This window comes from Bombus vosnesenskii, unplaced genomic scaffold (assembly GCF_011952255.1).
Source record: "Bombus vosnesenskii isolate JDL3184/JDL3185 unplaced genomic scaffold, Bvos_JDL3184-5_v1.1 scf7180000013295, whole genome shotgun sequence".
Classification (NCBI taxonomy): Eukaryota; Metazoa; Arthropoda; class Insecta; order Hymenoptera; family Apidae; genus Bombus; species Bombus vosnesenskii.
Window position 1 is genome coordinate 2395893 of NW_022882946.1, and position 24314 is coordinate 2420206.

At 40.1% G+C, this 24314-nt stretch overlaps 2 protein-coding genes across 3 annotated transcripts in view; one reads left to right on the forward strand and one right to left on the reverse strand.

Moving 5' to 3' along the window:
• The window catches only part of LOC117233286, a 28247-nt gene extending 23868 nt beyond the window's left edge, over positions 1–4379 (reverse strand). Inside the window, exon 1 of the mRNA XM_033493443.1 lies at positions 2980–4379. Within this exon, the coding sequence (XP_033349334.1) occupies positions 2980–3782 (803 nt within the window). The 5' untranslated portion in view covers positions 3783–4379. The remainder of the gene's footprint in view (positions 1–2979) is intronic.
• The window catches only part of LOC117233287, a 35360-nt gene extending 12562 nt beyond the window's left edge, over positions 1–22798 (forward strand). The window contains exons 1-3 of one of the 2 annotated variants that reach the window (XM_033493446.1): positions 13447–14227; positions 19751–19859; positions 21578–22798. In XM_033493446.1, the coding sequence (XP_033349337.1) occupies positions 19797–19859; positions 21578–22015 (501 nt within the window). In that variant the 5' untranslated portion in view covers positions 13447–14227; positions 19751–19796 and the 3' untranslated portion in view covers positions 22016–22798. Of the gene's footprint in view, positions 1–13446; positions 14228–19750; positions 19860–21577 lie in introns of those variants that run through there. The other variant, XM_033493444.1, reaches the window with a different exon arrangement.
• The last annotated feature ends 1516 nt before the right edge of the window (positions 22799–24314 follow it).

Sequence of the window (24314 nt, forward strand, 5' to 3'; positions counted from 1 at the left end):
AGGCCGGCCAAAAGGGAACCGCCGTCGTCGCGCACCAACAATCCTAATAATTGCACGTGACAGAGGAACGCGTTACGCGCGAGATAATTAATCGGCCGATTAATTAAACGTCCCGCCCAATGAGATTACCGATCCTTTTAACGGGCGATTCAAATCTTTGCGGCTGATTTTGTGATTGCCAAGAAAAGCGAAAATATAGAAATGTACACGAACGTATGTGTAACATGTAACTGTTGAAACTTTCACTTCCAAGTGTTGGAATAAATTTTGCGCTTTTAGTTTTATAGTTTACGCGGTTAGTTCGAATTCAGATACTCTGTGAGAACAATTTTATTTTTGGGGACGTAGTTATCGACAGTCGAGTCATCTTATTTGTCTCCAACGTTCTGTTAATACGTTATATCAGCCTGTTATACTAGTTTCCCATGTAAAGTTATCTCCACGCATTCGTATGACTGCATACTTATATCCTTCTGTCATGTACGAAAAATATTTGCCCTATTTTCTGCTCTATCGAATATTCATAGTTTACCTCGAAGAAACTTTTTCAACCGACTGTTATACAATTGCGAGTGGGTTTCACGGGCGCGGGATAATATTTTGTCATATTTATTTTTCAGTGACAGTGATAAGGTAACTTGGACTTTTTCTCGAAAATAACACGGTTCTTTGTATATTGAATATTTTAGAACGACTCCGAGTATTTTATTCGTGTGTAGCGTACGCTGGCGAAATTATTTATTTGCCAGGAGCTATAGCAATATTTTCAGCAAGGAAACGAATGTTATCCCGTTGCTCCCACCAAACAGATAAGCACAGTAAAAAATCGCCCACTCTCGCGTGAGAGCGTTCAAAACCGTGTAACCTTCAACCGTAGAAATAATCTCCTGGGTGAATCATGGTGGAGATATTTAAGGTGGAAACTGTAGATAAAACACCTGGCATTTAACTTTGCAACAGTTGCAACTTTGTCAAGGTAATCCTTGCTGCCTCTTCCTCGCCAAACAAATTTTGATACTTTTCAGCCACTATAAATTGATAAAATACATATGTATAGGTACCGCATAAGATAAACCAGTAGGATATTTAGGTCGAGATAAGCGTTTTGTCTCCTAACGTCTCTTTTCGACGAATCTAAAATACACGATATTTTCTCATTCTTTCGTTGTTATTTCAATGACCGATAACGACACACGATAAGCGACAAAGTTTATTATTCTAAGGTTGAAGCTTAGCCGACTCGAATAACTCTATAGCTTACCACGTTGTATCTATCGCCTCTCTACCATCTTCAATTCTCAACACCAAATTAACCGAACACAAAATTACACGGTTCGAAATAAAAAAAAGGCAAATGATTGATTGAATTCGCAAACGATTAAAAATCGAAATGAAAGTCCGGACCAGAACAGTCGTGCGTTAAAACTCTGAGAAAGATTATGGACTGGCACCATAAATTATCGTTCTGCGAAGTAATTCCATGACGCGCGCGGCTAACCGCGCTCGTCGACTCATTTAAACGCGTGAGTTGCGCTTTGTCCGGTAGATCGTAAAGTTTTCCGCTCGAATTTAGCTTCGATTCTCTTCGTTGGCTCGGCTTGCGACGCAAGACACCTACGTTCGCAGGCTCGAGGGTGGCGATATACCGCGAAACGTTCCGTTTTATGCCGAAAAGGTGGGTGAAGTCGGCCTCTCCAAGCAGGAAGTGGGTGGTTCGACCGAGAAAATTGATCTCCTTCGATCGGTCGACGTTACCGGGAAATTTAGCGCACAGTTTACGCGTAACTTTAGTTTCGTCCGACACAATGGACTATGCCAGACATTTTATTGCGCAATTCGATGAAATGTGCTTCCCGTCCTGTTTGGTATTCGCTGTCCGAAGAACGGCTCGCGTACGGCCTATGTTGACTTCGATTTACGTCCGTATTCGTCAAGTTAATCCTGTTTTAGCACGGAAACAGAAGGAAATGCAGAAAAATACTTGTTTCACCGCATGGAGAAACGGTAAATCGCGAATACATGTTTACCTTAGTTGCGCAAGGACAGAGCGGTTTTCTAATTTGTATGGGTATAAATGAAACGTAATTTACTCTTAATGCGAATGCAACGCATCTCGATAAATTGATCAACTGGATGACGAAGAGATATAGAGTAGCAAAGGCACTTGTGATTGTACAGATGTTCTCGCAGATACATTCGAATGCTCGATTTGTAATTTTCAATTTTTAATTTGCTTTATTGAGTAGGCGAATGAAAAATGATCGTTCGATGCGTTATCGGTGTATAGATTGGATGCGAGATTCTTTTGATCTTATAAATCACTGGAACATCGTTACGTTACGACGTAAAGAAACGATATCTCGAATGAACCGTTTGTTATTAGCGTCGATGGATTGAATAACGGTGCAAAATAATTAAACTCCAATCGTAAATCTCTTGCAGTGATATTTGCGTTCGCTGTTTTAATCGTGTATCAATGTATAAAAAAACTCCTACAGCTGGTTTGCATGAAAAAGATATTTATACTTTAGATATGACTCGAAGAAGTGATTCTTTATGTTTGTACCTATGATACGATAATAAAGCAGATTTAAGATTTATAGTAAATAAAAAACAATTTATTCGAACGATGCATCCTTTAAAAAGAATTTGAATTTGATATACAGAATCGCAAGTAACATCGTCTCTTCGCATCTTATCGTACTTCTAACTTTTAACTGGAATTCAGATTTCAAGAATTTAGGCTTGTACTCGTCTTTATTTAACAAACCTGCGATCTTCCTTACCCATACTTGCCCCTATGGATGTTAAAGTTCACGCAAGATTACGGTTGAAACGATACGAAGTGACGTAGGATACAACGCAATTATCAACCGACAGTGACAAGTATGAGACAAATGAATCCATTTTTGTAAATCTACGAAGCTACCGAGACCACTCGTAAAAGCCTAAAAGCAAAGTTTCAAAGACCTCACTTACCCAGGATGATGCCTGGTATAAGTAGCCGGAGTGGTCGTGTGATGCTGGTAGCCCTGTGTGACCACTTCCCTCGGCTGGTGACGATGATTGTTGTGATAACCGGCGTAAGCGATGGCTCTGGTGCCGGTGTAGTCGGCAACCGCGACCGCGCTGAATTTCTCCGGTTTCGAGGTTCGTTGCTCGTAAACGTGTTGCTCCACGCGATGTCTGACCCCACTCGCAGTTGTTTGCAGTGGTGCGATCGTCGAGCTGCTTCTTTCGAACAGATCGTTGCGAATCCAATTGTTGACGGTACCCTGTTGTTGGAAAGTCCTATCGTCGTGTTCGTGTCGAGATCGTGTGAATTTCTCGTGGTACGGCCAGACCGGCCAGGTGAGTCTGTGATTGGTAAAGTCGCGATGATCGTTGGCCGTGTGTTCGATGGAGGCGATGGCGGTCGGTAAAATAAAGAAAGCACACGTCAGAAGAATTTTCGGTACGGAAGCCATCGCTAAACCAGCCTTCGATCTTCGATTACGTTGACGATGTCTGGTGTAAGTAACAGTCACGACGAACGGATCACATTCTCGATGATTTTGATCGATTTTTTTACGTTTGACCGAAGGTGCTGCGCTGGATACGTCGAACAAGCTCGATGGACATCCGGTGCGAAATCGTTCGAAGGCAACCGAGAGCACTACTGAACGAGACACACGGAGTAGGCTCCACGTGCTTGAGTCGCTCGTACCAACCCCACCATCCTTCTTTCTTTCTCTCTTTCTCTTCGTTTCCACGTTCCGCCCCTCGTCCTCTCTCGCACCCATCTCTCCTTCCTCTCTTGTTTGTTCGCTTAGACCTCTTTCTTCGTTCCGCTTTGTTCCGCTCCCTTTCTACCTGTCTGCTCTCCTGATACACCGCCAACCGCTCAGTTAACCACCTACATATCCTTGCACGCGTTCGACAAGAACGCTCAGTAGGATAGAGACACAATGGTGCGCGTTGTTTGTTCCTTGGGATAGATGGGACGACCGGCTGAACCGATTGCGAAACTCGAAGGGTACGCTTGTCGCGATGGAATTTTTTCCTCGTTCCTCTTTGTTGATTCATGCCTCGGATTTTTTACGTTGCCACGATCATTGTAATATACATATTACATACAGGGTGTAGCGAATGTAGAATGGTAGGAATTTGCTAATGGTGAGAAAGCGCTACGAAGATATTTCCGTGGATGTGGTTAGAATTCACTGTTGCTTTCGGGTTGCTGAAGATTGCACGACTCGCTTGGAACGTCTACTTCGTGCTTTGTTGCATAGTACGACGGGTCTTAGTAATTTACAAAATATCAGAAATTGTTGGCGTGACTATGAAAGTTGAAGTATGTATGCCGCGTTTAAGAAATTTTAAATATAGAATTGTCGGAATTAAAAAAAGGAATTTGTAATACTTGTATCTTTAATACGTTTCTTATTTTCCGATCTATACATTTATGATAAATTTGTGATAAATTTATAAGAAACGTATAAGCGTTGAAATACTTTTAAACGCTAGTGTACCTTTCTTATTCCCGTGTAGAAATCCTACATCGCGTGCAATCGACGCCGCATCGAGGCTATCGTGTCTAAACCTTTGTCGGCTCGAAACTCATCTACGCAATCTTGTTATTTCAACCGTCCAATAAATCAACAATTTCCTCCAACTCCAATTTCCTCGAAAAGCAAAAATCGAAGCAGAGGGAAAGAGAATCGAACGATCGGGTTTCGCGAGCGTTTATTGCATCGTTGCCGAGTCGCGAATCGATTTCGAGATCCGCAGAACGCGGAGACCAGGAGTTTCTCTATTTACAAGCAATAAATGTTAAAGGCGTGCGTGCAAAAGGTGTCACGCGGGACGAATGTAGGTCGTGAGTCACGCGTTCCTGTGGAACCATGGCAGCGCGACCGAACTCGTGTACGCTAGAAAATTACGGGTGCGAGGAAAAGCGAGCGATCCGGCCGCGACATCGTGCAACCGACGTGTGTCATCCCGATCGATTTTTGTATCTGGATAATAAAGGAACTGAAAGTAATAAGATGGACGCGTGTGTTGGCGGCGTCGCGTTTACACGCGCAATTACGCCGCCGTAATGAATAGATGCCTGATAATGTGGCGCACATAGGAGACAATGCCCGTGGCGCTGCTCGTAATTACCAGTGATTTAATGTCGAGCACGCTGGGCCATTGTCTAGCTTTCAATCTCTTACCTGTTAATCTCTTTTACCTGCTTCTACGTCCGCGTGCCTGTGTATGGTTGGAGAAGGAAATGTTTTGCAACTTTTTTTGGTTCTGAGTTTGTGTTGTGTGCTTCTTTGCGATTTTTTCTAGCTATTAGATTTATGAGCAGAATTAAGTTATTTTTTAATTTTCCGTAGGAAATGTTCGGAAGTACGTTTTTCGACCAAAAATAAGACGACAAGTATTGAAAATAATATCGTACATATTATTTTCTGATCGTGATACAGCATATTCGTATTTATCCGGAATATTTTGTTTAGGGAGTGGATTCTTCAAATGACAAAAATTAAGCACGTATTAATTAATTGCGAGCAAAGCTCCATACGTATGCAAGATCGTGTATTTTTTAAATCGAGTACTGAATACGGTTGAAGTTCTTTTAATTAATTTTCGATTTGGTATTTGTAAATACCTGTTTATTTCTCTTTAATCGACGGAATTTCTTAATTAATTATACAGTCACGTTTGGGAATATTACATACATACATTACTTCCATAATATATGGAAGATTAAAACGATGATTTATACTGCAAAAATATCACGATATGACATTGAGATTCTTACAAAGAGAAATATGAAATCATCGTTACCAAAATTGGAAGATCTGGATGAAAACAACTTCAACAACTTTAGCATTTTTCGTTTTCGCATTCAAAGCGATACGATATCTCTGTTATTAAAGTTTCTGTGAAAAGAGCAACGGATTATCGACAGAAAATAGTTTATTAAGTAGAAAAGATTGTTAAATCGTTTTTTCTCGATGCAAACGTTGCCTGATCGCAATCAAACTTTTATTTCATTGATCAAACATTTCCCGCGAACTTGATTTAAATTAGCCCGCAGTATTGTACATTCGCCTGTCTCTCGATGAAATTGAAATCGGAGATTAGAGACAAACTGCTTGAAACTGCCGTGATTCATGGCCGTCCTTGCGAAATTGGTTCTGACGTTAAACTGCGGAATTCAATTTCATTTCTGTCTATTAGGGAATTTTCTGCTGTTATACTGATCAATGTAAATGTAATTCGCAAATATGTGTAATATTTCTTCGGTATTTTTACTAGAAATTTTCAAAAGATTCCACATTAAATCATCGAATAATTGAATTCCTCTTAAATAATACAAACGCAACCTTGTGCTAGTTTAATACGTGAAAATAATTTAGCAAACAAACTCCAACGTAAAAAGAGCACAAAATTTCCTCCATCTAAAAACTAATACGAGTAAAAAGATTTCAGTTGTCAAAAATTTGCCATAAAAGTAAACTTTCAAGTATCGAAGAATCGTCTACCATTTCAACGCAAAAAGCAATGTAAAAGATCCCGGTAAAATCTAATCAGGACTTAAATTACGACCGAAAAGAGTTCAATCACCCTGAAGATTACAAACACGCCACCTGTTAAAGAACCATTCTCATTCATTTCTAACGATCCTGCACTAGCGCGCGTTGAAATTTAACGCGACTCCTCGTGGCCACGATCCTCGGTCATTCGATGTAATACTCGAATTGATACGTTACAAAAAGCGGATTAGAAAAACGAGCAGAACGACGAGCCACGACGGGTCGCGCGCACCCGTCCCATTTGTCAGGATGAATTATTCACCGTGAGAAAAATAATCCAACGCTCGGGCATCCGGCATCCACGGAACAAAGGGTTGTGAAACGACGTTCTGCTTTTCTTCTATCCCTACTGGGCCTCTCTATATCCTCGTTGTCCCTGTGACTCCCCGCCCAGCCCGTTTCTTCGTCTCCGTCTCCTCCTATTCCATACGAGCGAGATGATTTCTTGCGAGCTAGCTCATGCATAAAGGGAGACAGAATCGTTGGATATCTTGCGGTAAAGATAACATCTGCGGGAGCCGCGAGAGATTTGCGGTAGACAGTGGCTCCAGCCTCCAACTGCCTACGCATCTTCCAGCTGCACCGGCTGGTCCACCTGCATTGCAGCATTGCACTGGTTCAATGTCGGTGCAACGTTGACCGCGTATAACGATCGGAATGTTGCTCGTCGAAAATTGGTGTCCAACGAGCTGTGTACGTACGAGCTTTTCACGAACGACCAAAAATATTGCAACGTGATGTGTGAAGCTCGTAATATCGTTGAATCTCACGACGATATCTGACGATCGGAGGAAAGATTGGACCTACATAGGGGAAAAATAATTGGATGTTTGATAACGAAATTTCTTTTCAAGGTTCCAGGCTGTTAGGGTTGATTGATATGGTGTGAGGGGTTAGGTTTAGCGGGAAGATAGAACAAGGCTTTTTAATATCGTTTCACAGATAATGTGTTCCTGGAAGTATTAGGTCAAGAAGTTTTCAGACGAGTTGGAACTTTCTTAATTGTAAACCTATTAAGTCAATCTTGTTTAAGTTGCTCTCTGAGTTTTATCCTTATTGGCGGGGCTAGAGGTCAAATAAAGTGGTTAAAAGTGTTACGATATCAGGAGTCTCGAGTGATTTCTTACGTGGATAGTTGTGCTTAGGGGAGATAAACGTTGTTAAGAGCTCGAAGAAAAATCTCGTATTTAACCAACTTTACGCGAACTTCACGCGAATTATTATGAGAGTTCCTTTCATAAAATTTTTTTATTTTTAATTTGCAGCTTCGTAACCAAGCAGATATAGATATATAAGTTGTACGATCTCAGAAAGATATAAATTGCACAATTTTACGAAGTTCGAAGAAATTGAAATACTTCTAACGCTATAATATTCCATCTTCTTAGCACTGTGAAAACTTTTCGTGCCTCTGACTCGTGTAACTCTCTCCTTCTAACTTTACACAATATTTATTACTTAAATCTTTTAATCTTAATAACGTTGCACTTACCCAGTTTCACGTATTATTCTATTGCCTGGTTCTTAATGCTTTGATACATCAATTCGGTTCTTAAACCGCTATGTCAAAATCACCTTCGAAATTTTCTTTCTAAAATTCTACCAATCGCGAAAATAACATAAAAAATCAACTCGCACGGTATAATTCGTTTCTTGCATATCCCTGAAGGGGTTTCGCCGACGGCGTATGAAGCATCGATAACTGGTGCGCAATTTAGTCGAGCAATTCGGATCCGAAAGTGCACACGCGAAAGGGATCCAGGCGCAATTTCTGCACCGGATCGACGTGGTCGAGACCAAGGTCAGTGGTGCTGCGACCGCGGCGAGGTCTGTCCGTCTTTTTGTTCTTATCCCGGTACTTGTCTTCGGAAGCGGCGTACGGGCAACAGCGAGATAATTGCGCGCATCATCGTCGCGTTATTGGCCATTACGAGCACGAGACACAAAACACGGCAGCAAATCCGACGATAAATCACAGTGTGACATTATAATATTCCACCGTGCGACATTTCCATTCGCTCGAACGTTTTCATCCATCTTCATTGCGCCATTTCGGCGACGACGACGATCCTCTACGACCGGTAGCTCGTATCCTCGAACTCCCTTTTCCATGGATCTGCAATGCAAATCGACTTCCTGGGAAGATGTAATCATCGATGCCTGTTGGCTTCTCGCGGGAGCAGGTTTCGTCCCGTGGCATTACCAGAGGAATTTTCGAGACAGCGGTGCAACCGACGGAATTTGACTACCTGAACCCTCTTGTGTAATAATTTCAGAATTAGCGAATTGAGAAGTGACGATTATAGATTATACGATCCTATTGCAAAAACAGTTTTTCATAATTTTACAATTTTGCAGCGGATAGAACGATCAAGATATTTCTATGACTTTTAAAATTCACTTACAAATTTTTGTCTTGTTGCGAACGCGTTACCGTTATAGGAAAGAATTTCTCCACATTGGTAACTTGTGACTCGCGACCTGTAAAATTTTAGTAATCGTATCAATTCAAAGATGATTGGTAAATTATTGTGCAAGAGAGTCCTGCACCGAGCTTACTGCTTTCACTATGATGGATGATTTAGTAATTGGCGAGTATAAACGTTTTCGATGTGTTTGGGTATTTAGGTTGTCGAATAAAATTGTTCAGAAGAATTATATACGCTGGAAAATGAAAGTGATGAAATAGAATTGCGACTAAATGATAGATAGCAAGTCTTGATGTGGTAAAACGTTGCTGATATCTATCTGAATGATCACTACGTTGACACCTTAAACTATTGCAGATGGATTGCAAGATATTTCGTGATTTATTTGGTGAACAAGAAACGCTACAAATGATATTAAACGTTTTACATAATTTATAAAATAGATTTCAATCAGTCTCAGTTGTACAAAGAAATATTCGATTCTGTGTCTATCGTAGAAATCATTCGGCCTGTCTGAAATTTCTAAGAATTTCGTTCACTTAATGATCAGCAATAATAAAAATACTCACACTGGTAATAAAAACAAGAAAGTGAAACCGAATAATACCTAAAATTGTACACTAACGTGTTCACAGAGACAAACATTGTTTATATCACAAATGGCCCAAAAAGCAAATGTGATTTAAACGATCTTACATATTGATACTTCGTTCAAAAACGCAATACAGTCATTCAACGGTACTCGTGCCTTTTAGTAAAAGACATCACATTAATTTCTAAAGTAATAACGTCGTCACTTTCGAAATCTGTATTAGAAACGTATGAAATCTGCACCATACAACGATATCAAAGGAACGCGTGGTAAGGCCAAAAGTTTAACTTCTCGATCTGCGTACTGTTCTTTCGTCCGTGCGAAGATCGAGCGATAAGTTTCGTTATCGTGTCATCGAATGTTCGCCCATTAATCATCGTTTGCACGTATTTTCTTTTGGCAGCCCGACCGGTTCCACGCTCCAGCCGAACACAATGAAATTCTTGCGAGAATGTACGCAACGAATATGAAAAATGATCAACATTCTCTGCATGTCGAAATGCATATTTCTGTTTTCGATATAGCAATCACAAAGTTGGCTTGTTATTTTCAATCCAGGGTAAACGCTGATGACAGAATTCGCTAGCGATTAATGTTTGATAAATATTTCGTAATATCTTAATTTTGGAAAATATATAATTTTCATTTTACGGTAATTAATATTATCGCACTACTACGTATACACCATATACAAGTACAAAGGATTAAATAAACCGTAAACCTGTAAATCATTAGGAAATTATTAAAATATTTCGAGAATATTGTCTCATATAAAACCTTAGACTATAAATACATGAATTAATATTATTAGTGAAATTTTACAAATTACGAATCACGAACTATCGACTCTAATTCTCTTTCGTGATAGCAAATAAGCCCGGTAATAAAACAAATACTGTACATACATGTTACAAATTAGAGATCAAGTTTGATTATCCAGTTCGTTGTGAACTTGAAAAATTATAAACTCGCAATTTGTTAGTTCATTGATATTATTAGTCGATAAATTATTGCGCAAGAAAGTTCAAATGTTGCAATACTTATGTACGACACGTTATACGCACATTCTGATCCCTTTCGATGTAAATTAGATTTCATTTTAACAATTCTACAAATCCTCTGCAACGATCTTAGAAATCATTTCACGGAAATAGTTACGAACTCTCGACGAGCTTTCGTTTGGTTTCACTTTTATTGGTATTAATTTCATAAAGATACGACCGACCTCGGTATGTACAGCGCGATTTCGAATAATTTACGAGCGATTCACAGAATTTGCGTGATTTGTTGTTTATCTCGTTCGCCTGCTACAACTTTGGAGAAACGCGACGGACGTTGAATTATCGTGGAAATTTGTGTTGTCAGCCGAGGAACTTGTTCCGTGAGATCTTCAGGCGACTTTATCGCAGAAAACGCAACGGGAAAAAACGGTGATCAAAGGCGCGGTAACGTGGTCGCACGGAATACACATCGACGTACGCGGACTATAGAAAAATTTGTCTTGCACAAGGGACCAACGTTGCGGAAGAAATTAATGACCGCGGTAAATTGTCGAGGTTGCAAAGACTCGATAAACTTTAACCTTTATCTTGGAGAAAACGTTACGTTCGGCGAGGGTGACGCGTAAAAGGGGTTAATCGGACGAATATAATTTTTCGTGCGCATTACATCAACGACACGCGTCGACGTGGCTGCTTTTGAGTGAGTAGCGTTCACGCTTCTCCCACGTTTTATGTCGGTACTCGATTTGATAATCTCGTGCCAATTTTAACGATCGAGCGCATATGAAAACACGCAATATGTCCCGCAGGCGTCTTTCAGTAGATACGTCTAAAAATAAACTAACGTGTGTAACGCGTTGAGCGATATCAAAAACGTGTGTCCCTTTGTAAGATACGTACCATGCTTATGATTCTGCATGTCACGTTCAGTCTGACACATCAGACGTTCGGTCTGTGCGTCTGCACGACTGCATGCTTGTGCGAGACACAACATAACTGGTTTTGTAAACGTTAAACATAAATGAACGTCGGTACAATGAACAATGATAGGGTTGTCGATTAAAGATTTCCAATCGGTATATGATACAATCGATTGTAGAGAGCGAGGACGAAGGGCTGACAATCGTTACCTCGAGTCACAACTTAAATCATATACAATTATGTAATAGGATTTTCAAACGATAATCCTTGTAAGGAAAAATAGAAGCAAGTACAAATGCACTATGAGTTTTATCTGTTGCGTAGCATGTAAAATATTATTTTATGTGTTCTTTTCGTTACGGTTGCATTCACTTTGTATCACTTCTCGGATAATCGAATGATACAAGCACAATGTTTCCATTGCAACGATGCTTCGGGTGAAATTTCACTGAATCGAGCGTCGCGACGTCTACCATCATACAAGCTGCTTCGTTGCGCTGCCAATTCTCCGCAGAAATTCTGTTCACTCTCGAATTTAAACTTCTCGATTGTTTCGTTGAACTACTGTTCCACTTACAATAGCTAAATCAACGTCGAAGAAGAATATAAGTCCGTAACGTGTAAAGAACTCCTTTGAAGAAAATATTTATCTTCCTTCCCTTCGGTATATGTAAAATATTCTTCTTTGTAACGAGCATAACATTACAGATACTCGTTGTTCATATAAATATTTAATAACAAATTTTTAATTCTCAATGCTGTGCTGCTTTTTTTTCAACGTCATGCGAGAAATATTATTTCTTCGATAGGTACAACGCATAACTATATACAGCTATACAGCAGTTACAATTTCCTAGGTACGATCTCTGTTAATTGCAATAATAATTTCTCTTACTGCGAAGAAGAATTTGTTTTTCAGACATTCTTCAAATAAACCCAAAGTTTCTAAGCAGTCTCTGTATTTCGGTAATTTCTTGACTCGCTATCGACACGGAAACAACGCGAGAAAAGTAACGCGTCGAACAGTTGTATACAATCTGGCAAAGTTTCAGTCAGGTAATGCAATTTGCGAGCACCCAGTACATTGAACAAACAGCAGCGCACACGGACGACGTATCCAGGTTCTGACCTACTGACACGATCCAATGACGTCACGGGAGCGCACCAGAGTTTAGAAAGGAGCGAAAAGACTATAGCCGACTGGAGGTTGACCCTAGCTAAGGGGATCGTTTTCCGTGTGCAGCAGGGTGTATCGAAGTTTTACCGTGCCTTCGACAAGCGACAAGGCAATACTCGTTCAACCGAGGGAAGGAAAAAAATGGACGAAAAGGACATTGTATCGAAACCGTAAAGTAATATGTTCTTATGCCGCTCGCTAATAATTTGTGGGTATAGAATTGCGTCGATCTATATCGTGTTCCTTTTTGCACTTTTTACTGGTGTCGATTTTAGTGTAGCGTATCATGTTTTGTGGTGTAACGTGATGGAAACGAAAGGTTCGCAGACCGATGAATAAAAATCTGTCTTATAACGCAAATATTCGGTTACTACTTCGTTCCTTTGGTAAAGACAAATATTTTTGTTTCTTATAAAATATCCAATGGAAAATTGCGAATCGCGTAGAATATTGATTTGTTAAAATCAGAAACGTTCAAGCGAGAGAAACTTCGCTTAGTTTTCGCTAACGTGGTTTGATTATATACGTACGTAGTTATATTCGATGATCTGCTCTCTAACTGAGTGTCCATTGAATAACGAAACGATATTAGTCGAGTACGACAACTAATCCTAAAGTTACTCGCAGCACATTTTTGAACATACTTGAAGTTAGCGTTAAAACCAAATACGTCTGAAAATTCACACCAACCAAAGTGGAGATGTGGAAGTGACGTTAAAATTACAAGGAAATGATGCTATCAAAAGAAGCATCTGCTCGCTCTAAAAGAGACCAACTGGTCAAACAGTGCTGCATCATAGCATCACCTGAAAAGACAAGGGCACAGTGCTCGAACAAAAACTCGGCTGCAGCCGAAGCGCGAAACAAAGTCCGATAACGCTTTACTCTAGAACGGTTTGAGTTTCGACGGGCGACAAATTTTCTTTGGAGCCGCGGCACATCATGGTCGATCGATTCGTTATTTCTCGATGGCCGTACGTACGATCGCTGTTGGAAGCGCATCGTGCCACCGCTGTGAACGAGGTCTCGCCTCGAGGATCGATCGATAGCCTGATCGGGGATCGGCGAACTTCAGCCGGATCAGCCGCGAGTCGCTCCATCCTTTGTCTAAATTTCTTTTCCTCCGGGCACTCTTCGTCTGTCATTTGACCCTACACTTTTTTTTTCTATCATTTTCTAATAATTTTTTCCCGCAACATTGAGCCGCGTGCAAAAGCCGCGACCCTGCTGCGTGTCCGGAGCTCGTTCGCGGCGATCGTTGTCCAGGGAAATTCACGGTCGAAGGATATGAAAAGTCGCCGGGCGGCTGCCGGACGTGTCTCCATATGCGAGGGTGACGTGTTCGAAGAGCCGCTGCTTGGTTAGAAAACGGCGCACGAAGGTCCCAGGTGGATCCCTCGCCGCGTGATTCCATCGCCACGAGAACTACGGCCGTGCACGACATCCACTGCGTCGGCAGTGGACGACAGATTCCGCGGTGGAGATCCAGACGGGAGACCAGGTGGAAAGTTTGGAGTGGATCGAGAAACGTCAAGGTATACGTGTGTTTACTTTTGGGACATTGTCACCGTTTTATGGTCGGCTAGATGAGATTTTCGTACGACTGAGTAACGTAGACGCGTAAATTGGATCGGGAAATTTTATTTTCGTCGATATGCATAATTATATGGCGCACGTTGCACATGGCTCCGACATGATAGTGTGCAATCACTTGTTCTTCGAACAGAGGCTTCTCATATGTATTTGGTATATACGATGTCTCTTTATGTACGTCCGATCGTGTATTTAAATATAGTTTTAATACCTAGCATTCAGTTGATTGATTAAAGAAAGTTTGAGTAAATATCAGTTGAACTTTCCCTCCCAAAATTACGAGTAATTTTGCAGTATTTTTAATCTTTCGAGTCTCTCCGGAGTTCGAAGATGATAATGATCGTCCGACAGGTCAACGAGAATTTGATCGTGATTATAATGTTTATCGAATGATAATATTCATATTCATGTAGTATTTGGCATTGTGAAATATTTGTAATTCTGTGACATTATGAATACTTTGAAATTCATTATACGAGAATCTGTAGGATTTTACAAAACATGATTGGAAACTTTATATTCACCTAAAATAATTATTCAGCATTTGCTCGCTTTGTAACATACTGTAATTTTTATCATTTTATTTTGATCGTTTTATTATTATCATCTGCTATTATCAGTTTTCAACCTAATATGGTATATGAAGATTACACACTTGAAAAATTTCCCCAAGTTCAGACGACTGTGTAATATAAAGGTTAACATAGAACGTAACGAAGTGAAAGTACGCCGTAAGGGAATAAGAAGGACCAAAATTTGTACGTCACTGTTTCCTAGGGAACGTGAAAGTCATACCCCTGGGTAGAAAGTTTCGAAATGGAGATGAAAAAAAGAGCGAAAACGCTCGAGCTGCCAAGGCACATCCATGACACAGTTTTACAGCTTTGATCGAGCACTGGCCTTGGTTCGAAATATTTAAGCGGATACGTAGTAAAGTTACTTTATTTCTGGACATGCATGTCACTATCAGAAATATGATGAAAGCAAGGGTTTGTTTGTAGAAAAAAAGCCAGTCCGATATCAGGAATGAATATCGAAAACGACGTTCTATATGACTGCTTGGTTGCTCACTGTGCAACAATATCCATTTCATTTAATTGTAGAAAATATCGTACATTTCTGAACCACCGTCCTTACTTCTTCATATTTTACCTTGTTTAGTTGTTGGAAGTAAAACGTTTATGCAAATAAAGGAAGAGTAGACACCTTTTGTAGCAGCTATTGTATCACAAATAACCGTGTAACCATTAAAAGTAATCACGTGTAATTTCTAGACAGTTGCTGAGTAAAGCCGCACATCTACACGTTTTAACGCATTGAAAATGAATCTTTAATCATACGAACTTAAATCAACCCTTCCTCTGATTTCTCTAGTTGAACGTCTTAACAAACGTCTAAATACCATTGATCTTTTCAATTCGCTGATAAACCAAATATTTCACGAGAAACGTCAGGTACTCCGTTTCATCTTCTTACTTTACTTCCATCAGCATCCACGTTACAATCGCCCTTTTGATATCTCATACGTGCACTTGGGAGCTCTCAATCCACTCGGTTCAACATAAACACCACCTAAGTACATAGAAGTAATCTCAGTAACCCTGTTCGCATTATCAAAGCCACAGAATCGTGTGTCACGATACCGTAAGTAGTGTACGTGTAGTGTAATAAAACACGAAACTGGCTTCTTTGGTACTCGAGCAGAGCGCCTGGTTTCTCCATTCTAGCGAGTCGGAACGTTAAAAGCCGACACGATAATGGAAACACTGGACGTTGATGTATCTTAATAAGATAACACCGTTTATGCATGTTATTTATTGCCGATTAATCGGTATTCTGCATGGAAGGGACCAAAGAGGCGTGTTCACGGTGCACCATTTAAGGTGTTCCTCTCGAGGAGACTTGGAAAGGATCGCCGCGCTTCGCGTCCAAGTCACGTCGTTCCGCGCGTCGCGTCGTCGCGATATATCAGCCGATCAAGGAAGCCTCGAGACGTTTCGCTTCGCAATTTACCAGCCGCGTTGTATTTTTCTCCGCGTCCTTATCGAGACGTGTCTCACCGTGTCACGGTCGCCTTGACATCGGCCTGCCGCACCGCCGTTATCTCAAATGTATCTCTCCGGTTGCTACTTGACCTCCCCTTTTTTCAGCTTTCCCCTCAGAACCGATATCAAATCTTCCACCCTCAGAGGGAAGGACAGAAGATGTCCACCTTCGGCTATCTATTGCAGTCACCTTTTCTCTCTCTCTCTCTTTCTTTCTTTCTTTTTCCTTCTGTTCGATTCTGACTCTAGGACAGATGTCGTTGACGATTGTTCTTTGTGGGGCAGCGTGGAGTTCTTGAAAGAAGAAGATGGCAGGTTTAGGATCGGAAGTTTTTACGAGCTCTCGAGAAATTGAATTTACTAGGGATGCTTGTTTTCGACTTTGTGGTTTATGGCCTCTCGAGTTTCATGTTCGAGGCTGATGCTTCCAATTAAAGCGGAAGGAATAGTGGAGTTTCTGCTACTGCGCTTGCAAAAAGTCTTCAGGTTCTTATTTGTATTCTTTTTAATGGTCGCGCGCTTGTTTCTAAATGGTTGTTTTTCATTTTAGAGTGAATTTTTAATCATTCTTGTGTCATATTTCTAATACCACGAGAGACGAAATCTGTGTTAAAATTTCTTGAAATAACGAAAAGTGCTAATAATCGAACAGCTTCCGAGAAGAATATATTTTTATATAATGCAATTGACATTCATACAGCCAAGAACGAAGCAGACATTGATATATGTATGTGCGTACAAAACATTTAACTTTTAAGGAACTCGCGATCAGAACAGTCACAGATGTTTTCCAGCTTTCACGCTTCAATTTTACTCACTCAATTACGCATACACAGATTAATGCACGCGAATTCTCCTTCTCGTTGCTTTCGTTCCATATGCAGTCGTTTCCAGTTAATCGCTACATATTTTACACATGGTTGAACACAGAACTGAACACAGTACGCTATGTTGTACTTGTCCTCCGCATTCTTTGTCTCCTGAACTCTCATTTTGTTAATCCATGAATTTTTCTTCTTGCTCTCTCATTCACGTTCATTTTCAATTAACCACGGTACATTTAACAAATTAATGATCAGAGTCTGAATTTAATGTTCGTTCTTATCCTTCATATCTGTAATTTTATAACGTTATACATATTAATTCACTCTTGGGCCTCGAACGTTCTTCTCTCGGTTTCCCTTTCCACCATTTTCATTCAATTTAATCTTACTTACATTCAACGTAGGCGCATTCCTGTTCATAAATATTAAGACACTTAAGTAACTCTGTGAAATTACTACGAAATTATAAAAAAAAAAAAACCTCTAAGAATTGATATTTCGTTTGAAACGTTGGCCAATTAACGATTCGCTTATTCGCTTATATTTTAATAACAATTTCATTAATTTGAGGTAGCAAAATTAATTATTTTATATTCCATATGCATAGCATTTTTTTGATCACTATTTTGATTAATTTTGACACTCATGTTATAAACAATGATGTATATTATATATTTAGACTTTGAGTATCTTTCCTGATACCCTTACATTTTTTCGGTGGTAGTTTGTATTGAAAATATAACGATTGCGAAAAGTCGAATCACATGGACTGGTTAATTTGCACTGACAATTGCAAGAGCACCAACATCATTTATCTTGTATATGTATATCAGTTTACTACTCGTATTCGATACTTTATAATACACTCGGTCTTACATTTACACAATAATCGAGTAACATTTATTTCCCACTGCTCCTATTTCATCGAGTTTCAGTTCCAGCCGAGCATAATATATTTTAAGCATCGACATCCCCGTGCTTCTGATTCAACCTGTCATCCACAACGTTCAGGTTCCTTATCTTTCGTTCTGCTGTATGTTAATTTATATCCTGGCTGCGGACGTTGTTGCGTTTTGCAAATTTTCCCTCTCTCGCCATTTCCACGTTGGCTCCCCTCGACTGTTCCAGACACGCGATATATCTTAGGCTCGCGTAGGTAGTAGGTAGTCACAAAAGCTGCCCGATTCAAGCTGTCCTCCGCATCGCCTCGGTTCTTTATGGTCGGCCCTTTTCCCGTTCTGAAAGACCGAACTCGTTACGCGGCCACGAAACGAAACGCAGCCGTTCTTTCATCGCCGTCGACCACCATTTGTCAAGTTCTCCTCGTTGGGAAGGCCATTAACGTTCCTCCTTTTTCTTTTGCAACGTCGGCTCTTTGTTCTTATCTAGTTGACTACAACAGTAAAGAATTCCTAGTCGCAGTTAATCAGTTCGCGTTATTAATTTTTAACGTCTGACAACTTTCTTGTCGTAAATGGTAGGCCACTTTCAGCTTTTGACTGGTCAGACTCGTGAAACGTGTTTCCCAGTGATAATACATCGACGATCAGGCGTTAAATGCAAGTTAGAAAAAGGGTACACCGATTTCATTGACCTTTATGTATGTTGTCAAGGTCATCGTTCTGAGTAACCAGAACGTAATATATAAGTCCAATCCAAAGCATAAAACATACTTTTTGTGTTTATTTCGGGAGATAAAGTTAAGAAGCTGTTACATAGATGTATAAGTGAAATTTCTTAAAATATCGACCATGAGTACGTAGATCGCGTAGATCACAAAACGGAGAAGCGTACTTTTTTCTATGTAATTGCGATTTCTAAAATTTCAGCTAGTCTCTTAGATCTTAGATCCTTCAAAGATATTCAGATTCTTTTCTCGCAGCCCGCACGCAACGCGTTCATTTGCTTCGATAAATTATCTTTTTCATCGCGTATTCCGTTTGTGTCGCTCGACCGTGGAACAAAGTTTCTTCCGATCTGTTTTTCCCGCTCGGAATTGAGTTTTTGCAGGCCAGCAAATCGATCTAGTTTTTCCGTTGTAGATTACCGTCTGCGCGTTTGTTTCGAAGGTTTTTTTAAGAACCGATACTTGTTGCGGCTACAATTGTAGTTTTTCTTCGATCAGATGGCTTGTTTGCACTTTATAAAGCCGTTCTTAAAACAGATATCGGCATCGTCTTCCTATAGATTAATCAACGGTTCTTCGATCTGAACTATGTCGAACTCTTTTGCTAGAAATTAACAGAGATTCATAAGTTTCATGTCAAGCAAAATGTAAACTTACAGTAACGAAGAAGAACTTTTACAATCGTCGTAATCGTTTGCGTTATCTGTCAAGTGCGAGTGAATCAACTTGAAGTATGTATCGCGCAGAGATTAATAAAGTACTTAACGAGAGTTTTAAACGTTTTTCATTCGTGTAACGCACACAACGGAATTTGTATATAAACATAAAAGATTTTTACGACAAACGTTCAATCGTCTTCCGTGAGCCATGGTACCTACATATATGTCTTTTAAGTACATACTACAGCTTACGTATACGTTACATTCAGTTGTATTTAATCTTTCTAACGCAAACACCGTCTTTCTGTAGCAGGTTCAACTACCGTTCAGAGTAAGTCTCCGTTCACGGCCATTCTATGTTTCGGCCAGTCGATCGACCCCTAAGTTTCAGGCAGCGCGCCAGCGACTGGATCTATAAGGTCAGTTTTAACGGTAAAAACACGCGGTGGCTGGCTAATGCGGAATTCTCCGTGGCGGTAGTCTTTGCCAAATGGGTCAGCCGTGTGTATGTGTTCAGTACATGTATGCGTTCAGAGAGGAAAGGAACGCAGGGTAAACGTAGGAAAACTCTACGAGGATGACGATGTCCACGTCGTTCGGGGAGCCATAAAAGTCTGAACGCGGCCTACTACCGCGATCTATACCGGTCTACCTAAACGAATTATCGTGGATTTAGCGCTGGACAGCCTTGAAAAAGCACGACGGTCACGGAATCGATCTTTTCCACTAGCGTTCTTCTCTTCTCTCTTCTCTCTTAACCCTTTGCTGCTCCTATCCTGACTCACGCTTAGACGTTTTTCTCAGTTGGGAAGTTGCAGTCCAGAAAACGTGAGAATGACCAAAGTAAGGAGAATGCAGTGTGTGTTAACCTTTATCCCTTTCGTCTTAATTTATGCGGTCAATTGAACGGTATATGTGCGTCAGGTTCAAAGGGTACTTGGTCGCGGTGTGTTATAATTGTTTTTAATTATCTCGTGTTTAAGCAAATTTTATAAATTGGTGGGTGCCTTTTTTTAGATCGTTGCATAAAAGAAAAATGTTTTAAATTAGCAAGGAACACGCGCGTCCAATTTCCAATTAACGATCAGACTCTGATCGATCTCCTTTCTTTCCTTCTTCCATGAAAATGACGGTGTTGAAAGCAACGAGAACGAATTGATTGAAATTCATTGAAATATCGTAGACTATCTTGGCTAACTCGGTGCAAAAACGTCACTAGGGAAGCAAATACGTTTCGTGCTCCTCCCTTTCGGTGACTGCAATTTATTCGCTAATTGCTCTGCAGCCTGCTGGTGCACTGGCGATTTGATTAATGAAAAATTGCGAACCGTCAACGACAAAAATGTTTCCCATAGCATACGGAACGGCTGGTCGGCTCCGCTCGCTTCGTTATCGTTCGAATAAACTCGCGATTTCAATTAACGCCGTGCACGCCCACGCGCTCGACCCGAATCCTGCTTCTTAATTGGCAAATGATCTTTCGTCACGGAGAACACCAGCTCCAGGTCTATCGGTAATTCGACACCTTCGCTACGGGTTTCCTATCTACCACCACGCCTGGTTTCAGAAAATTGGAAAACGTTGATAGAGTTAACGAAGTTGATCCACTGAGACCGATAACGACTGCGTCGAATAAAAATTTCCATCTTTCCGGATGAATATGTAGATTGGAACGCTAAAAATTATACGTGCAAACTATATATATTTCTTTTCTTGTTTGCTATAGTTGGAACAAGAATTACCGATGAAAAATTCGACACGTGTTTTAAGACCTTTTGTATTCTTTTATATCATTAACGTGGCTAATTGTTTTTTAAACTGCTGCTGCTCATCCATTCGTTATACACAATATAAAAATACACAATATACATGATATGGAAGAGCATATAAAATATCGAAAGTAAAGTACATAGCCGTTGGAATATTTGAACGACGAAACGAATCTCTATTTAGGTTTTATTTCTTTAGTCGTGTTCGTAAAAATGTGAATTCACGTAAACATCCGCGGTTTATTAATCGCAAATAAACACTTAGTTTACTAATTCTAACTGAATTCTGCAATTTTCATAAATATTTGTACCGTTTTTGCACCTTTCGTTCTACTCGGCTAATAGAATAATATATCTACTATTCTCAGATGTTATTTCTCTGGTCGAGGGAGCCAGCCCCGGGACCAAGAGCCGGCCCCTGGTTTGCATGGTTCGCCACGGCTCTACTTCTCTGGCGTTGTCGACGAAGCGTCGCCAAGACGATCCTAGCCGTATCGCCGTTAAGATTGCTGAAGAAACGTAACCTTCTACCATTGACCAGTTCGAAAGGCTCGTCCACGGCGACACTGACGAAACAACGACAGAGAACAGAAAATTCGATATTGCAACGGAAGCAGCACAGGCACACGGGTATCAGAACGAAAGTGAAACGGCTATGTACCGGTGACGGGCCGCACGTGACCAGTTCCACATTTACAATCCAGAGCCAGCAAATTCATTATAAAGTGACCAGAAGCGGCAAAATATACGGGAAATATCCAAACAAGGTCGCCACGCCGGTGACCAACAGCCAGAGAAGCCATTGAAACGCGACCATTCCATTTTCTCCGATTGTTTAACACCGACGACTCTCGCTTTTGTCCGACCGTGCCCGTTCTCGCATTAATCGCGGTTGCTCCTCGCGGACCGATGTTTCAACTCGAAAAACCACGTGTGCATGTACGATACGTAATCCTGGGTTTGTTCGCCATAAAGTCATTTTGTCAAATGGACACCGTGTATCTTTTCTTTAACATCTCGAGGGCTAACGATTGTTAAAGGTTTCATGGAATTGGTTCGACTTTGAAACTATTTGCGAAGATCATTCGTTTCGAGCGATTTGAATCAACGAGGTAAATTAAATTGGTGGAACGTTGAGTTGGAAAAATATTTGGAAATATTCTGGTGGAAGGTAGCCGTAGAAAGTTGCTTTGGTCTGGTGTAGGCTGAATCGCGGATTTTTATGGAAATTAAAACGAGACTGGTTTTTGATTCGACTAGTATGTCGGCTTCTTCTGCCAACGAGGCCTTAAGTCGTAATTTTTAATGGGCCGAGAAGTTTCGCGTCGAGTTTGACAGGAAGACAAAGGCGCACTCCATTTCTTGCGAAAGAACAAATGCGAAGTAGGTCAGAAACGAGTTAATCAAGTTTGCGGGAAGGTAAGCTTCTATTAAGGTATATCTGAAATTACGTTTTACATATCAGTGCGGAATTTTGTCTAGATACGCATTGATCTAAAAATCATCCGAATCGCGGTTAATGTTATAAAATCTTCGTTGTTAATTTTAAAATAATTATCTTGCATCTATACGCACATAAAATATACACTTTTATTGCCTGAAGAAAAATGCTTCGATAGCTATTCTCAAGGCAGAAAATTTACATAAATTGAAATTCGCATAAATCTTTTGTTTATAACTTTAAAAAAAGCAACTATACGTTTTTAACAGCGTTGCCATTAATATTCTGTATCTGTATACAGTAATAATTATATAAAAAGAGAATTAATAGGGAAGACAATCAAAAATTTTATTTCTATTTCCGTTTTTTCTATGGCAATCTTTAGAATCCAAAAATACATGTTTACTCTTATACTTTGCGGCATTATAAATACAAATATATCGAGTTCTTATTCCTAGTAATAATTAAATTAATGAATAAAGTACAAGGATTTTCTCTAGACGTATACTCGCCGTTACACGCTACTTTCATCTTCAAGACAAAAGATTTATGGAATCGAAAGTCGGTACAAAATGTACGTTTATAATTTGAAAAAGAATTATCTATCTCGAACTTCTTTTTCACCGACATCCTTTTTAATTAAAATTTCATCAGGAACGTAGAGGTAACCACAGTGCGTCCGATTTGACTCACATCAAAGGACTCGAGCAGGGGCGCGACTGTTAGTCTTACTGCTTCTTCCTGATGTCCTCGGCACAGTTTCGAGTGTCGAGGTCGTTTGACAGAGAGACCTTCGCCGGGGTCACCATTGTATCCAAGATCCACGACGACCGCGAGCGTCGTTTCGGACTCATGGTCTCTCTTTGCTCCTCTCGCGGAGGAGAAGATCAATAAGCGTTCGGTGCGTTTCGACGGCTTAGGATATCCCTCATATCCTGCGATATGATTTGCATCTTGCGCAACCGTTCGTTGACTGACCATTCTAGGTCGCTCTTCGCTCTACGGTATAGAAACGGTCCTTATGTGATCTAAGTACATAATGTAGCGTTCGCGTCTCTCACGAAAGCATTTCTGAGAGAGAAATTCCAGCTGAATACTTTGCTACATTGCGAGATACAGTAGAAGTTCAAATTCTAACGAAAAAAAAATTTTACGACTTAGAATGATCGATGAAATAATAAATAGATAAAACGTAAAATTTCTATAAACGAAATAAAAATGGAAGATGCACGAAAGAATATAATAATACCAGGGGAAAAAACATATATTTCGCGAAAAATCATTAAAATTTCTAGAATTGCATCGTTGTAGATGGGTTAAGTTTCTGTGAAGAATTACGTCTTAGTAATTTTGACTATTTCAGTGATTGTATCGTTAAAGAGTAGGACGAGTTGTATTGGATTCTTCATATTTTGATTCATTCGTCTTCTTTTGGTTTTATCTTACAATTAGCAAAACGGCAAAAAATATCATTGTCAGTTCAACGAAGATTTGCTTTTATTACGTGTCGTGGGTTACTAATGGCACGTAATATGTAGAAAAAACGAATGAAGAATTGAAATATCAGAGTTTTAGATTAACTTGAAACAGAATAACTGGGACAAATTCTGGAACTCAAGGACCAATTCAATTCTGGAACCTAGGACCTGGATTCAAGCATCGGC